Source organism: Adiantum capillus-veneris, chromosome 18 (genome assembly GCF_014529385.1).
Source record: "Adiantum capillus-veneris isolate H3 chromosome 18, ASM1452938v2, whole genome shotgun sequence".
Classification (NCBI taxonomy): Eukaryota; Viridiplantae; Streptophyta; class Polypodiopsida; order Polypodiales; family Pteridaceae; genus Adiantum; species Adiantum capillus-veneris.
Window position 1 is genome coordinate 119,801,059 of NC_140948.1, and position 16,784 is coordinate 119,817,842.

The 16,784-nt window shown below is 44.3% G+C and overlaps 1 protein-coding gene across 1 annotated transcript in view; it reads right to left on the reverse strand.

Moving 5' to 3' along the window:
• LOC147436300 (Pseudouridine synthase family protein) overlaps positions 1-16,343 on the reverse strand; it is a 153,290-nt gene extending 136,947 nt beyond the window's left edge. The window contains exon 1 of the mRNA XM_086489233.1: positions 15,277-16,343. Coding sequence (XP_086345359.1) covers positions 15,277-16,306 — 1,030 coding nt within the window. The 5' untranslated portion in view covers positions 16,307-16,343. The remainder of the gene's footprint in view (positions 1-15,276) is intronic.
• Between the last annotated feature and the right edge of the window lie 441 nt (positions 16,344-16,784).

The following is a 16,784-nucleotide window of genomic DNA, read 5'->3' on the forward strand; positions in this document are numbered from 1 at the left end:
TATCTATTTGAGGAGAGTTGTTGAAGAGCTTCCTAGCTCCCTCTATTCTAGTAGCAGCTGCGATGAACTCGTCGAGAGTGGCGTCGGGTCGGAGACTCTCTCGGAGTTTTTGTTGAGAAGTTTTGGGAAGCGCCTTCTCCACCCACTTTTTAACCATGAATTCACCGGGTTGTTGGGGGAGCTTGGCCACCAGCGACTTAGTTTTAGTCATAAGCTCTGCAAAAGTCTCCTCGGGCTTGAGCACCATGTTGGCCAACTCATCCAACACCTTCTCCTGGTAGTCACCCGGCCTGAAAGCTGCACAGAACTGCTATCTTAAGGCTGCCCAAGTTGCAAAATGGTTCTCTGCAAATTGGCTGTACCATTTATCTGCTAGGCCATCCAGGGTGGATGGAAATAGTACCAAATAAGCATCTTCTCTGTTCAGACCACGTCCCCTACAGAGAGATACAAATCTTCTTGCATGGTCGTCAGCATCTTCTGAAGAAAGCCCTTTGAAGGTAGGGAACTTGATGTTTACCTTGGCCAAAACACTAGCTAGTGGCTCCATGATTCCTTGCTGAGCCTGTTGCTCTATAGCTTGTTGTATCAGAATAGGAGAGAGCTTTACTGGAGAAGGTGATCGGGAAGATGGGGAACCTGATGAAGGAATGGGTGATGTGGTATGTGGAGGTATAGGTGATGAGGTTGAAGGATTTCTACAAGGTGTCAAAGGTCGTCTTCTATGATAGTACTTCAGAGGGCTCAGTAGTGCGTTTTGACACTCGACTGACCTCCTTGTATGTGTCATGCAGTGACCACCAGTCCAACCAAGCTTGGGGCAAGAAAACTTGTGACAGGTCTAGACTCCACCAGACCAGACCAGGTAAGTGACTAGACCCGGCTGGACCAGGGACGAGACCAGGCACGAGGAGGACTAGACCAGGGTCGAGGAGGTCTAGACCAGGGACGAGGACAGGTTGGACCAGGGCGGGAGAGGACTAGACCAGTTGGACCAGGCGAGAGGAGAACAGTGAAAGGCAAGGTTGGCGAAGGTAGGCGAAGCTAGATAAACCTAACTAGCTTCAAGATTTGCACCTCACAGAGTGAGATTTCAATTGAGGTCCCACCGTGATCGCCAAAATGAGAGCACCTGTAGCGCGGATAATGTGTCGTGCTCTCTCCAGTGTGGGTGCCCCTCAGTGCAATGTGCGTTACAATCTCACTCAAACAAATGAAAACTCTCTCAAACAGAATGAAACACAGAAACAATGGATAACAACAGAGACACAACAGTGGACCAGAACATGTGGACTCGACTAGCTCAAAGAACCATGTACAGACTCTGGCGTGGCAGCACACTCAGCTCCAGCCCAAGACTCACTGGTACAAATGGGGTGTCGAGGCTCGGATGTGCAGGGATGGTGAAGCAGTGCTCTGTGTAAGACTCCTTACCTCCCAAACGATGCTGGACCAAAGGTGAAGAAGAAGATGATGATCACCAACCGCTACTACTCATATGTACCACCGTAAAGAGCCACCAACGGCTCATAAATGTCAGCCATGTGGTGACCTGGCCACGAGGTCCACTAGACCACCGTCGGTCGTAGGTAGGTACCCTACCACGTGTCACTCCCAAACCAAGGTCCGTCCAGTGTAACCCCCTGTCCAACTGTATGTCCTGTGAAGTGACTGTAGCCCTGCTACAAAAACCACTAAATTAGCAATCTCAGATTGCCCATCAGTCTGTGGGTGGAACGATGACGAGAACTGCAACCGCGTGCCAATGTTCTCCCAAGTTGCCTTCCAAAACAAACTCGTAAATCTAGGGTCCATGTCGGAGACAATCGTCTCAAGCATGCCATGTAATATGAAGATCTGGGCCACAAACAGTCTCGCTAAGTGATCCGGTTTGACTGTTTTCTTTACTGGAATGAAATGAGCCTACTTGCTAAATCTGTCAATAACAGTCCAGATACCGTCGTGATCACTCTGTATTCTCGGGAGATCAAAAATGAAATCCATTGCAATACTTTCCAAGGGGCAAGTGGGTATGGGCAAAGGCTGTAACAATCCTTGTGCTTTATGCCTATCAAACTTGACCTTCTGGCATACCAAGCAACTGCGCACAAACTCTTCCACATCCTTCTTGAGTCTCGGCCAAAAGAAGTATCTCTCTACCCCTTTCATGGTGGTAGCGATGCCGCGGTGACCCGTAAAAGGTGGACAGTGGCATTCAGTCATAACCTTTTCCCTCAATGGTTGTGACAAGATGTTCGCCCACCGCATCTGCTTTTCTAAAAGCTGCTTCTGTGACAAGAAGTAGCGCAAACTCTAATGGTCTGTAAAGACGATAAAATCCGCTCCGAGTAGGTAATGTCACCACTGAGTAAGAGCATGGATAACCGCCAAAAGCTCCTTCTCATAAATCTGTGTTGTCATTTCCGGCCTTGACAACAGTCGGCTCGCGTAAGCAATGACATTGCCTTCTTGCATTAAGACCGCACCTAGACTACGACCACAAGCATCACAATATACTTCAAATGACTTCTGCAAGTCCGGCAAAGTCAAAACTGGTCCCGTAGTCAATTTATCTTTCAATGTCTGAAAGGCAATCACCTCTGTGCGTCCCCACGAGAAAAGGACTCCTTTCTGTGTCAAGATATGCAAAGGGGAAGCAACCTCCGCAAACTTTCGAATGAACCGCCTGTAGTACGAACACAGTTCCAAGAAGCTTCTAACTTCATGGACATTCTTTAAATCGGGCCAATCACGGATAGTTTCTATCTTGGCCGAATCCGTTTGCACTCCCGCTGCTCAGACAATGTGTCCCAAAAAGTGTATCTCTGGTAGGAAAAATTCACTTTTCTTTGCATTAATCACTAACTTGTGATCTCGTAATGCCTAAAAGACCTGAAGCAGATGATCTCTATGTTCTGCCTCATTCTTGGAGAAAACAATGATATCGTCAAAGAAAGTGCCAACAAATAGCCTGTACTCTCAAAAAATCATGTCCATCATCCAGGAGCATTGGTTAAGCCAAAAGGCATCACCAAAAACTCAAATAACCCAAAAGTCGTCCGAAAAGCTGTCTTGTAGACGTCTCCCGGCGCGATTCTGATCAAATAATATCCACTCTTCAAATCAATCCTGCTAAAGCACGAGGATCCCTGTAATCTGTCGAGTATATCATCGATCCTAGGAATCCGAAATCTGTTCTTGATGGTGATTTTGTTGAGAGCTCTATAATCGATGCACATTCTCCAAGATCCATCTTTCTCCAAAACCTACAACATTGGAGAGCAATACGGTGAAGTATGAGGCTGGACAAGACCCTTTCCAAGAGGTCTTTCACTTGGTTCATAATCTCTTCATTCTGTACTCGGCTCACACGGTAAGGTGGCCAATTCGGTGGTGTGCTTCCAGGTATCAGATCAATGGTATGATCTTCAGGACGAGCAAGTGGTAGCTCGCCTGGTAGGCCCTCTGAGAAGCAATCGGCGTGAGAGGGAGAAAATCTTGGCGTTCTTTATCAAGTTTAGACATATTTATCCTATCCTTATCACTCAATTCTTTCATAAAGATCGAGTAAACAAACAGACTCGATTTCATTAATTTAGAAATGGCCGAAGCCGATACAATAGGGACAGACTCGCCCTTCAGTTTCATGTCAAGTACAATGGTTCTGCCCTTCTCTGTAGTCAATGTCGCTTTCCTCGCCCGATAATCGACCACGGCGTTGTTCTTGTGGTACCAGGGAATTCCCAAGAGAACATCACAACCTTCCAAAGGCAGTATGTAAAAGTCCTCATGCCCCAAATACCCCTGACAATGCAACCAAAGTTTGCCAATGACAGGTGTAATGGCTATGTCCCTGCTGAGTGCCGCTAGAACAGCCTCTGCAAGTGGTCCCATCCGATCGGGAGTAATCTTGAGCCGCGCCGCCAATTCCGGTGAAATGAAGTTGGCCTTGGCTCCTCCATCAAAGAAGATCAAGGCCTCTTGGTCTTTCACTTTGCCCCAAGCTCGGCAAAGTTCTGTACTCTCGTCCATGGTGTTGGGATCGGTACCCACACAATCTAGAACCAGTCCTGTTTTCATCTTGCCTTTTCTTCCACGTTCCTCAGCTGCTCTCGAACTCTCAGGCCTTTCGTCGTCCTTGTCATTTTGTTCTTTCTGTGCCTTTTTAGGGCACTTCGCGGAGATATGTCAATGTTCCCCGCATCCAAAGCACTTCCCCTCCCTAATGAAGCAAGCTCTCTCTTGAGGAGTAAGCTTGGGTCGTGCATCCTTCTTTTCTGGGTTGCTCTTTCTCTTTCTACTTTCATTCGCTGAAGTCTGTTCGGCTCATCGTGTCATGACCTCATCGGTGGGGTAGGTCAGACTGCCAGAGTGAATGGCAAAACCCCGTTTCACATGACTCATCAACTCCTGAATAGAAGCTGATTTCTGTTCCAAGCAGTGATCTCGGACCTCTGTAGGTAGACCGAAGGTAAACCGGTCAATCTGTTCACTGAACGAGATCTTCTTGAATGAAGAGGCGGGTAGAAAAGAGCTCTAGAATCTCTCGCAATAAGCGTCCACTGTATCTCTCTTAGTCATCCGAAGATGGTTCCAAGCAGCTCGTATATCGCGTTCATACTCTTGAGTTAGCCAAGAAGAAATAAAAAGCTTCTTAAATTTCAGCCATTTAACTGGCGCAGTCTTGTTTAAAAGAAGCGTGGACCACCAAGTTCGAGCATTCCCCTTAAAATAAGAGGCAGCTCTCCGAATCTTGGAGTGCTCTGAGTAGCGTCCTCCCACGAAAGCGATGTCAAACTGCTGTATAAAAGACAAAGCCTCGAAGCATCTTTATATCCTGAACGTGTCAAATTTAATTGATTGTCCTAAACTCTTGGACTTTCTTGCTTTTATCTTCTAGAAAGTCATACTGGTTGGCTTTATAAAAATTCTTCTTGTTTGCATAAAAGTTGCCGTCATCAGAGTTTGAACTGTCTATAGACGAGTCCTCTGTAGAATTGTCACTCACTAGGCGAGATTTAGACTTCTTTGCCTTTTTCTTGCCCTTTCCAAAGCGTTGTTTCTTGCTTCGCTTTTTGCCTTTTCTGTCTTCTTCGCTCGAGTCAGAAGAGCTAGAAGAACTGTCAGAAGCAGAAGAAGAAGAAGAAGAACTGGGTACTCCTTCAAATCGAACACGCTTCTTCTGTTTCTTTGCCTTATCAAATGTCGACTGACGACCCAAATAACCTGGGAAGTCAGTGCCTTTCTTCTGCTTTTTGGCGTGCTTTTTGGCTTTGTTCTGCACGTCAAAAAGCTGAGCACTCCGTGCATCAACCACCTCTTCTAATTCCTTCTCTGAATATTTCTTGTGAGCAGAAGGTTTCTTGAGAGCAGGTTTCAGGGGTGGTGTTGTGGTTTTCTGCCACTGCTTGTGCACTTCCTGAAAAGAAGTCTCGCTCATATATTTTGCAAATTTTGGGTCCTTCGCAAAATTGAGCATCATCTTTGTTGCATCACCGATCAATTGACGACGCTCCATCTCTCGTCGCTCCGCCTGAGTAGGCCGAGGCGGGCCAGACTCTCTGCCGGAATCTTCGTTGTGATCCCTTGCCGCATCTCCGGATGCAAAGGGAGTCGAATGATCCTTGCGTGAAGCCATAGGTGCGACGGAAAAAAAAAAATTGGGATCGGATTTCCCGTAGAAGAGAAATCGGTCGTGCTCTGATACCACTGTAACAGACTTGGACACTCCAAGTCAAGAATCTACCGCGACAACACCAAATAACCACTTCAAAACAGTTCACAGTTCACAATAGATTTGCACTCGCCCGGCGGAGTTCCGTGCCTAGAGATATTGGCCCCAAAGACTGGCGCCCCTTTCGATATTTCTTTTTGTATTAATCTGAGTTCAAAGTACAAGAGTGGTTGGGTCTCATTCTCAGACTCTACGTCCAAATGCTCTGCATAGTGGGAGCCCAATCCACTTATTTATTTACAAGGGATGCCAAAAGCAGAGCCCCAAAAGCTTAAAGTCAAAAGCCTAAAAATAAAAGCAAAGGCTCTTTCTCTCACAAGCTTGACTAAAAACAGAAAAGCTTCTCTCTCTTGCTGAAATTTGCGTCGCCAATAAAGCAACAAAAATCTCCGCAAAATACGCCGTAAAACGCAGGTGTCTGTACAGCCGCGTGGCAAGCACAGTTTTCACAATTTCCAGGGGCTGCCGTACAGCCTTGCCACGTCAGCATTTTCAGCCTACCCAGGGTTAGGGTTTCTGAAGATTAGGGTTAGGTTTCAGCAGATTAGGGTTAGGGTTTCTGCTCTCGAGCAGCCACGTCATCACTTTGTGACAGAGGGTGGGGCCCTTCGAGGAGGGTTAGACAACATTCTGGTGTCTTATTCTTCTCTCTCTATCTCTCAGTCTCAGCACCTTCATTCAATGTGTTTACCACTTTGTTTGTGATCATTTGCACTCTCTCACTAAAGGAACGGAAGGCTCTCCCTTCCGTAAGTAAAAGGAAACCTTGAGCACATTTCGGAGCACTCATCTTGAGCAAAGTTCAACATTCACTTCCGCTGCACCTTACAGTTATGATAGTGTTTGATCAAGAAAGCATGAAGTGGCCTTCCAATCAAACGGGATCAAAAGGTCGTAAGGCCAGATGGGCTGAACTCTTATAAGAATTTGATTATGAGCTTAGGTATTGCAAAGGGAAATATAATGTTGTAGCAAATTCCCTTAGCAGGATGCCTATGATAAATAAATTGAGTTTTACTGTTACAAGCTTGGACACCCCAAGTGAGAAATTACTAGCAACACACGAACAGAAACTGCGAACTCACTGAACTTTACGAGAGAGAGAGAAAGAGAGAGAGTTGACACGGCACGACAGAGTTCCACGCCCAAATGCACTGGCCCTAAAGACTGACGCCCCTTCCGGTACTTCTATATTATGTCGCAACAAGAACAACTAGCGAGGGTCCTTTGCTCTCAAACTCTATGTCCAAATGCTCTACAGAGTGAGGCCCTAGGATCCTTTTAAACAATACATTGCCTAAGAGCAGAGCGCCAAAAGCACTTCACCCAAAAGCACTTAATCCCCAAAAGCATCTACCCCCAAAAGCTAGCGCTAGAAACTACAAAAGCAGCCAGAAGAAATTGGAAAATCCGTACAACCTGCCACGTCAACACTACAGCGCAAATTGCTAAATTCCGTACAGCCTTGCCATGTCAACAGTCCGTACATCTGCCACGTTAGCAGTTTACGCGTTTTACGAAAATCAGCCTCAGACTTCAAGCTTTGGGTTTTGAGGGTTTTGGGCACCTCAACCGGTGCTCCATGAGTTGGGTGGGAACTTAGAGTTAAAAATCTTATTTTTAGGCCCCTCGGCCAATCCTACTGAGTTCAGAACTTTCTCTGGCTCTTTAGCTTTAGTTTCTCTTGTCCACTCGGCCATTTCAGTTGCACATGCCACATCATCACTTTGTGACATTACCCCCTCTTGAAAGAATTGTAACCGCCGCCCTAGATTACACCTGCAAAAACAGCCAAAGGACAAAAACTTTCTTCTGTAGACACTGACTCTATGTACTCAAGCACCAAACTCCACCAATCGAGCACTTCTACAAAGACATCAATCATTGATCAATCACATTTTTGTCGAGGGTCTCACATACAAATCCTAATCATTGTAACCATTTAGCAATCACATCCAAACCACGCACACGCTGATCTTTTCACGACTGTCTTGATCTACTAATCTTGTTACTATCAGATTCACATCCTTTCATTTCACATTTCAATCAAGCAAACCATGCCCATGACCATCCCCACAAGACAATACATCCATATAGCATGCAATCCACAAAATCAGACACTAAGTTCACATTGTACACTGTGTTTCAATCAATTAATCTAGCCATCTCATTCCGTCCAAAACCCTTGATGCACGTAGATCACTATGCAACCATCTCATCCTTTAGGAACTCTTGATGCACTCACATGAGTATCCAGTCATCTCATCTAGATAGACATCTTGATGCACTAGAATCTCATTCAGTTCACATTTAGTACTTAGCCATCACATCCACATATCGCTGATCTCCAACAGATGTCTAGATGCACTAAGTTCAAATCATTCATCAGACCAAATGTTACAGACATTTCATCTGTCTCTACATGTCTCTAGCAATACACACATGAAAGAGCACATGTTTTCAATTCGATTAAGGAAATTTTTAATTCAATTAAGGCAATTTTCAATTCAATTAAGGAAATTTCCAATTCAATGCACATTTGTTCATAAAGTCGTTCCGCAAAATAATGTCAACCTATCAGTACCCTAAAATCTCAACAAAAAATTGGTGATTTTATTCAATCTAGGCAATCTGTGACAAAGGAGTGGAGTGGCTCCCCTCTCGTGCGGTCAACACTGCACCATATTCAACCTGCTGATTTATTGGTAACTTTTGGCATAGACAGTGCTAATAGCCCAAAAGCTCCAAGCTATAGCTCTCTCTAAAGAGAAGTTGCATGTTCTCCTCCTCCATCTACTTTGCATCGAGGGTCAAAAAGTACCCCTGACCAAATTATCCAGTGGACCTAGCTTACCTTTCTCTTTCCTTCCCTTATGAGCCCGAACTTTTCTTCCAGACAATATTGTCAAAGTATTCCAAGACTTCTGGCAATAGTCATCCAATGTGTCTTTCTTGGTCATCCTCAGATAATGCCACGGCATGATGACATCTCCTTCATATTCGTTTGATACCCGAGGTGACATGAAATTTTTCTTGAATTTTACCTACGTCGTAGGTACTTCTCTACAAAGTAAAAAAGTAGACCACAATGTTTGTGCATTTCCTTTCAAGTAAGATGCCACCCTTCGCACCTTGGAGTGTTCCAAGACCTCCAGAGAAGGCAACGTCAAACTGCTGTATAAACTCAAGGGCTCGATGGGTGTCCTGGTATACTGAAAACATCTCAAACCTGACCGCTTGACCCCTTCCTTGAACTCCTTGGTCTTCTTGCTCATTTGTTCACTGTCAAAAGAGGACGAGTTCTCCTCCTCTAAACTGCTAGATGGCTTCCCATGCCTTCTAGACTTTTTCAGAAATCTGCTTTTCTTACTTTTTCTCCGCTTCTTCCGCTTTTTCTCATCCTCGTTGGAACTAGAGGAAGACGAACAGTCAGAACTCTCTCAAGACGAAGAAAGCACGCTTGTTAGATCTGCTTGCCACCTCGAAAGTTGACTTCCTACCCAAATAACCGGGGAAATGCACCGATTTCCTCTTCTTCTAAGAGCACTTCAAGTCTTTCAATGTTTAGCTCGTCTTCTTTTCAAGAGCTTTGTCCAACTCTATTGGCAGGTACAGTTTTCTCTTTTCTGCACTTGTTTGTCCTTTCAGCTTTCTTCCCCACCTGAGAGGAGAATCAATGGCCTCACACCATCTCAAGTGAATCTCATCAATCGAGTAATCCTTCAGGTGTTTCGCAAATTTCGGGTTGGAGTAGATCAATCTTTTCACACACGTGTCAACTTGCAGTGGACGTTTGTACTCCGCTCTTGCAAATTGCCCTATTAGAAATTTGTATGTGGCTGGCATTTTAGGGTCCCCCCACTCTTGGGCTTTTTATGGCTTATGCCCCTTAAGACAGAGCGATGAAGACGGGAGGGTGCCCGATGCACGATGGACTAAGCATGGGAGTGGCTAGTAAGTTCGGAGCAGGGACATGATGATTCTTTGACAAACAAAATCTTGCCTTCTCTGTAAGAACTTGAAGGACCGGTATGCTTTCAGAAAAGCACACAACCGAAGCTCTAATACCAATGTTACAAGCTTGGACACTCCAAGTGAGAAATCAATAGCAACACACGAACTACAACAGCAAACTCGCTGAACTTTACGAGAGAGTGAGACAGAGTCGACACAGCAGGGCCGAGTAATGCGCCCAGATGCACTGGCCCCAAAGACTTGCACCTTCCGGTATTTCTTTATTGTCATGTCACAAGTAGTACAACTCTCGAGGACCCTCTGCTCTCAGACTACTTTGCGTCCAGATGCTCTGCAAAGTGAGGCCCTTGGATCCTTTTAAACAGTAAAAGGGTTGCCTAAAAGCTGAGCCCCAAAAGCACGTAATCCCCAAAAGTTAGCGCTAGAAACTACAAAAACCAATCAACAGAAATTGCGAAAATCCGTACATCCTACCACTTGAAGCACTGCAGCGCAAATTGCGGAATTTCGTATAGCTTTGCCACGTTAGCAATATGTACACTTGCCACGTCAATAGTTAGCGTGTTTTACGAAAATCGGTCTTAGACTTCAAGTTTTGGGTTTTTAGGGTTTTGGGCCCCTCGATCGATGCTCCACAAGTTGGGTGGGAACTTAGAGTTAAAAATCTTTATTTTTAAGCGCCTCAGCCAATCCTTTTGAGTTCAGAACTTCTCTAGTTCTTCAGCTTTAGTTTCTCGTCGACTCGATCGTTTCTCTTCCGGTTGGGCATGCCATGTCATCACTCTGACATTTACTCAATTCAATAGTGATCTGCTTGAATCATTAAGAGGAAAATGTCAAGTTGATCCTGCATATTCCAAGATATGGGAAACCCTTCAGAAAGGGGATCCAAAACAAGAGGTTTCCAATGAGAATGAAGCATCAACGGGTGCTTTAGGAGGAGTCAAGTGGAAAATTTTTCCATACATGATGGCTATTTACTCTACAAAAATAGGTTATGTGTCCCAAAAGATGAAGAGGTTAGGCGCCACATACTCTATGAGTATCATGATAGTCCAAGTGCAAGATACCAAGGTGTAAACAAGATTTGTAGTCTTGTTGAGAGACTATTTTATTAGTCTAGAATGTATAAGGACTTCTTAGAATATGTGGTTAAATGTGGTAAATGCAAGATCAATAAGGTTGAAAGGCTTAAGACGGGAGGACTACTCCATCCATTAGACATTCCTTCAGGCAAATGGGAGGTTTCTCCATGGATTTTATAGTTGGATTACCTAGAATACAAAGGGGACATGACTTTGTCTGGGTAATAGTGAATAGATTAACCAAAGTGGCTAGGTTTATTCCAACTAAATCTGATGTTAAAACTCCTAAAATGGCTACGTTATTTATAGAAAATCGTTATCAACTACATGGTTTACTAGCAGACATTGTGTCAAATAGAAACAGGAAGTTTAATAGCCATTTTTGGAGAGTTGTGTTTAAGGTTGGACACTAAACTAAGCATGAGCATAGCTGAGCAACCTTAAAATGGATGGTCAAACTAAAAGGGTTAATCAAATCCTAGAAGATATGCTACGAGCATACGTAAGTAAACCTATAGTAGAGTTTGCATATAGTAGTTCCAAGCACTCTTCCACTAAATATAGTCCATTTATGTTAATGTATGGGTTTCAGCCTAGAGCTCCTGATTGCAAGAGGAAAAGGTTCAGGCAACTAAAGATTTTTTAGAAGATATGAATGAAATGCTTAAACTTGTTAAAGACAGCATTAAAAAGGCTTAAAATAGAGCAAAGGCATAGACTAATTTGCATAGAAGGCCTCTTGCCTTTGAGGAAGGGGAGCAAGTCTTTGAAAGTGCCTAAAAGGTTTGAAACCATGAAGACAAGACCATGTCCAAAATTATCACCAAGGTAATGTGGACCTTTCACAATACTAAAGAGAGTTGGAGATATGGCTTACAAACTCCAATTACCAGAGATAAGTGGCACATATGCAGTATTTCACATAAGCATACTCAAAAAGAAATTGGTTCAATCTGATAATCTTGTTCAAGAGGATCAAATAGTGGAGCTCGTAGATACTCAGTCTCTTCTACATGAATCAGAAAAAATACTAAACGCTAGAGAGAAAAGAACTAGAAATGCAATTTATAAAGAATGTTTAGTTAAGTGGAAAGATTGTACCGAAGAGAGTTCAACATGGGAGCGAGTAAGCACTCTCCGAAAAAGGTTCCCCAACTTTAGGATTACTCCTTCCAATGAAATTTTAGAGGACAAAAATTCTTCTGGAGGGGGATGGTGTAACAAACTGCTGACGTGTCAAAGCCTAAAGAATAGAGTCAACTTACAGATGTGGCCGAGGGGCCTAAACCCTAAGAAGAACAAGTAACAGAAGAAGTGTCACAAAGTGATGACGTGGTTGCCCGAGAGCAGAAACCCTAACCCTGATTTCTACCAGAAACCCTAATTCTGGAAACCCTAACCCTAAAACTGCAAAAACCCTAACCCTAACTCAAGGGCAGCAGGAAGATTTCCGAAAATTGCGCTGGCTGATGACGTGGCAGGCTGTACGGATTTCCGTGATTTACGCTGGCAGCTTTTTGGCATTGCTTTTGCACCAGATGCTTTTGAGTTAAAAGGCTTTTCATGGAAAACTGCTTTTCAAGCCAAGGGCCTTTAAATATGAGGTTAGGGCTCATTCTCTGGCATGCTTCCTGGAGAAGGTGCAAGAGTCTGGAGTACCGGCTTGTATTGTGTTGATGCAATATAAAGAAATACCGAAAGGGGCGCCAAGGTTTGGGGCCAATACACTCTAGGGTGGAATTCCGCCACTCCGAGTCGCTCTCTCTCTCTCTCTCTCTCTCTCTCTCTCTCTCTCTCTCTCTCTCTCTCAGTTCAGTTGTTATTTGAAGTGCTTAAAGTTGTTCAATCTGTTCTTTTCTATTGGCACGTGGTACCCGTCTTGTGACAGATGGAATGTAATATAGCCTATAGCTGGGAGGACATGCACGCCTACACTTGGAGCTAAGGGGTCATGGTCAGGTGTGAGCTACCCCTTAAAGATTAACATAAGGGATAAGGCTTAGCTGCCAAGTGGCAAGTGGGGAAAATAAACCCCCATGCATGGTCGGCGCCGCACGGGACTCGTGAGAGGGGAGTGGAGGAGCTCCAAGTGCGCGCGCGCGCGCGTGTGTGTGTGTGTGTGTGTGTGTGTGTGTGTGTGTAGCTCTAGAGCAGAGCACAAGTAGAGCACGCCATAGCTAAAGCATGCAATACATGCCCTCGTGTCAATCTTGCCTGAGCTTCCTGTCATGAAGAAGCGACCACTTGGTGTAATGAAAGTCATTCCTAAATAGACATATGAAGTCGCTACTTCTACCACCTTCCCCCATACATTATGTGGCTCGCTCATCTCCTAGCTCCTAATGTTTTTACCAGGGTTAACAATAAGCCCTCTCTCCCTACAAAAATCCCCGACATATTCCACCATAGCCCCTCCACCGAATCTGACACTAAAACAATGTCGCGGGCATACACCAAAATAAATATTAATATCCTTGCAAACGATATACCTCTGCCATCTCCATCCATGAAAGTCTCAATCTCATCAATGTATAGTCTAAATAGTGTGGGCAAGAGCAGGCAGCCCTACTTCACCCCTATAGTACGGTACACCTCTGCTGACCAACCTCTTAGACAATACTCATCCAACCAAACTCTCATACAATGCAATGATGATACATATCATGTCCACTCTAATTTCCGAAGCAATGGATCTCGCAACAAAGATGCAAATGCTTTGTGGAAATGCATAAAGCAGCAATATAAGCAATGACCCCGAGCTTGTGCCTGCTCTATGATTGTCCAGAAGGTACAAATGTAATCCATAGTGCAAAACTGTTGCCAAAACCCTATCTGTCCTTGGCTCTGAGGCCACCTACTTCTGCTAGAAAACTCAACTCCACCTCTAATAATGATCCATAAACCTTGGCAAACGAGTGGCCAGCCACCATCAGCGTTCTCTAGTTACTTGGATCCATGATGACACCCTCCCTCCCTCCCCCCCCGGGAAAAGAACAGGATTGGTGGATCTAGGTAATGGTGTTGATGATCCAAGTAGTTGGGAACCCCTCAACCAAGGCCTATTGAATATGTGTGCAAGGAAAGGAGCAAGCTGTGGGTATGCATGTATGAAATGATCACCTCGTATACATGTGTCATCAGCTGCTTTACCCCTTTTAAACTTCCATACAGCTTGTTAAGTTGTTCTACCATGGATGGTGCGAGGAAACTACAATGTTTGGGTCTCAGCTCAAGTGGTGTAGGAAGAGGTGGCCGATTGAGTGTATCATATAATTCACAAGAAGTTTTGGACAAATTCTCACAATAATTCCCACGTTATGACTCACCTCAACATCATGAGCTTCTGCTCGGGGGGCACGGCATACCTAGCTAGGTACGCCCAATCGTACCTAGCTAGGTATGCCGTGCCTCCCGAGCAGAAGCTCATGAATGATGATGATGTTATGCATTGTATGAAAAACGCTGAAAAAGGCTCCCTTTTCCTACATGAGAAAATTTCTAAATCTTCTTGTGTAAAAAGGTGGCCAAAATATGCCATGTATTGGAGTCTGTGATAGGAGTAGGAGATGTTTTCTCGCGGTACCTCTGCCAAGCCTCAACACATAGTCTGCTTCTAAAGTGTGTGTGTGTGTGTGTGCGCACGCGCATGCGCAAATGCTTGCATGCCCCCAATCCACCAGATGACTTGTCATTTCCTCTATGCCAATCAATGGAATGTGTTAAAAACCAAGGGTTCCCAAGGAGCAAGATACGTTTGATAAGAAGCGCAACAAAGAAGTCTCAAATAAGTTCTACATGCAAACTCAAGATGTGATTTTATCAATTGCACCCTTCAATTTGCGTGCAAGTTGCAAGGAACTCATACGCTTTGTACTACTTTGGTCAAATAAAACCGTTGGCTCAAGTGAAGTGCCAAGGGCACGACAAGTTACATACTCTCTTGCATAACTCCAAGCTCCGTAAGGGTTCATTGCATTTGATGTTTGCATTGTTTGCTGAGGGGAATACCTTGCGTTTGGTAACTCTCGATAGCCTCAAGCTCCTTACTCTTATATTCTTCTTTCAATAACCCTTTATAAGCCAAAAACCTTCTAAGTGACAAAATGGCTCAATACTACTATCAAAGATTCAAAAGCATAGAACCTTAAACAAACACTATTTCCTTCTTGGCATGACATGATTTCGTCGTTTGAGGATCAAATGCATTAAGCCCTACAAGAGAGAACGTGTGCTACATGTCAAGTGCACCAATTTATCATGTTGGGAATGACCAAAGATGCTAACTTATACAAACAAATCCACAATGCAAAATCTAAAACACACCCAACTATGCTAGAATTCACTTTATGCAGCAACTAAGGATTACATTCCTCCCTTTTTTGTAAGTATCAATTTCCACCTTGACTAATCTTACATAAACACCAATCTGCAAGATGAGTTCAATGAGCGTGATAAAAAAGTTGCATCGTAGGAGGTTCTTACCTTTCGGCTTGTCAATTAAAATTACAGTACCAACAGGTGTGTCCCACATCTCAGGAAGGTCCATTCCATGCTGTAGAACTGGAGGCTTGGAAGAATTATCTATATCTATATCATCTTTGTGGCCATCCAATTTTTTTGTTTGGAACTCCAAATCTTCCTCTGTAGGCAAGACTACCCCTCTTTCAGACGTCCTTGCCATATTGTCTTCCATATTTGTGCCCTCTTCTATACCACTTTCACCATCTGCAAGAGCTGACGGAGCTTCAGACGTTGGCAATTTGAAGGTTCTGATGCTCGGTGAAGTGTCGAAGTGCAACCCTTCATTGTTGGCATTGATTTTGTTCCAGGCAGAGCTAGGTCTGGATCGTTGGCTGCGAAAGCTCTCTTGGCCCTCAGCTCCGGGTGTCAAAGCCTTTGCGATAGTAGGGTAGTCAAGTTGCTTATACACTACATCATCAGGAAATCCCGTGCTAGATCTTGGTGGGGATGAATCGTTTGATGATGTGTATGTAGACTTTCTAGAAGCAGCAGCATCCCTTTGGATTACGGCTTCAACATATTTCTCTCTGTATCCAGGCAAGAGCATGGAGTCAAGCCCATGTTTAGGGAAAAACTTTCGTTCGTATCTGCGCCGAGAGCGTTCTACGCGGCCACGTTCCCAAGGAAAAGCAAGCAGCTCATCCCAGAATTTCTCATGTTCCATGGCAGCATAAGAGGGGAACTCAACAACATAGGGTTCATAGACTTTGTAAGCTTTGCCACGGGGGATCTTATCTCCATCATCATCCTCAGAAGCCTCAGAGCCGTCTTTCAATTTTTTCTTCAAAAGGGCACAACTAGCTGATATGTTTGCAGCGAATTGGAGACAGTAGTAGTATCTTGCATAGGACGGTTTTGGGCTGAGCAAGCACCCGAAGGTCCTACTCATTTGGGCCCTGCTCGAGTGCACTCTGTTTGCGGGAGTTGCCCTTATAAGAAGCGTGTCTTGCATCCTGAATGCTTCAGCCATCTCTCTTTTAGCTGTGCTCATTCGGCAGTTAAATTTCAAAAAACACCTCTCACACACACACTCAAATGAAATAAAATGTGCTCCAAAAGGTCAAATTTCCTTGTGTGTGTGTGTGTGTGTGTGTGTGTGTGTGTGTGTGTGTGTGTGTGTGTGAGAGAGAGAGAGAGAGACCCCTAAAATGAAATAAAATATTCTCCCAAAGGTCAAATTTCCTTGTGTGTGTGTGTGTGTGTGTGTGTGTGTGTGTGTGTGTGAGAGAGAGAGAGAGAGAGATTTTATTATCGTCCTTCGAAAAATACGATGTATGAGACCAAAGATACATGTGATTTATTATGTGTGGGGTTGATAAGTGATTCTCAATGCTCAAGGATCATGGTGTTGAGAATCGCAATGGAGAGCCCACAATGTGGCTACTATCTAAGTCTAGGTCATGGTTGAAAATGTGAGGGTAGCAATTGGATGTGAGCAAAAACTAAGCACTCTATTAGAGTGTGTTGCT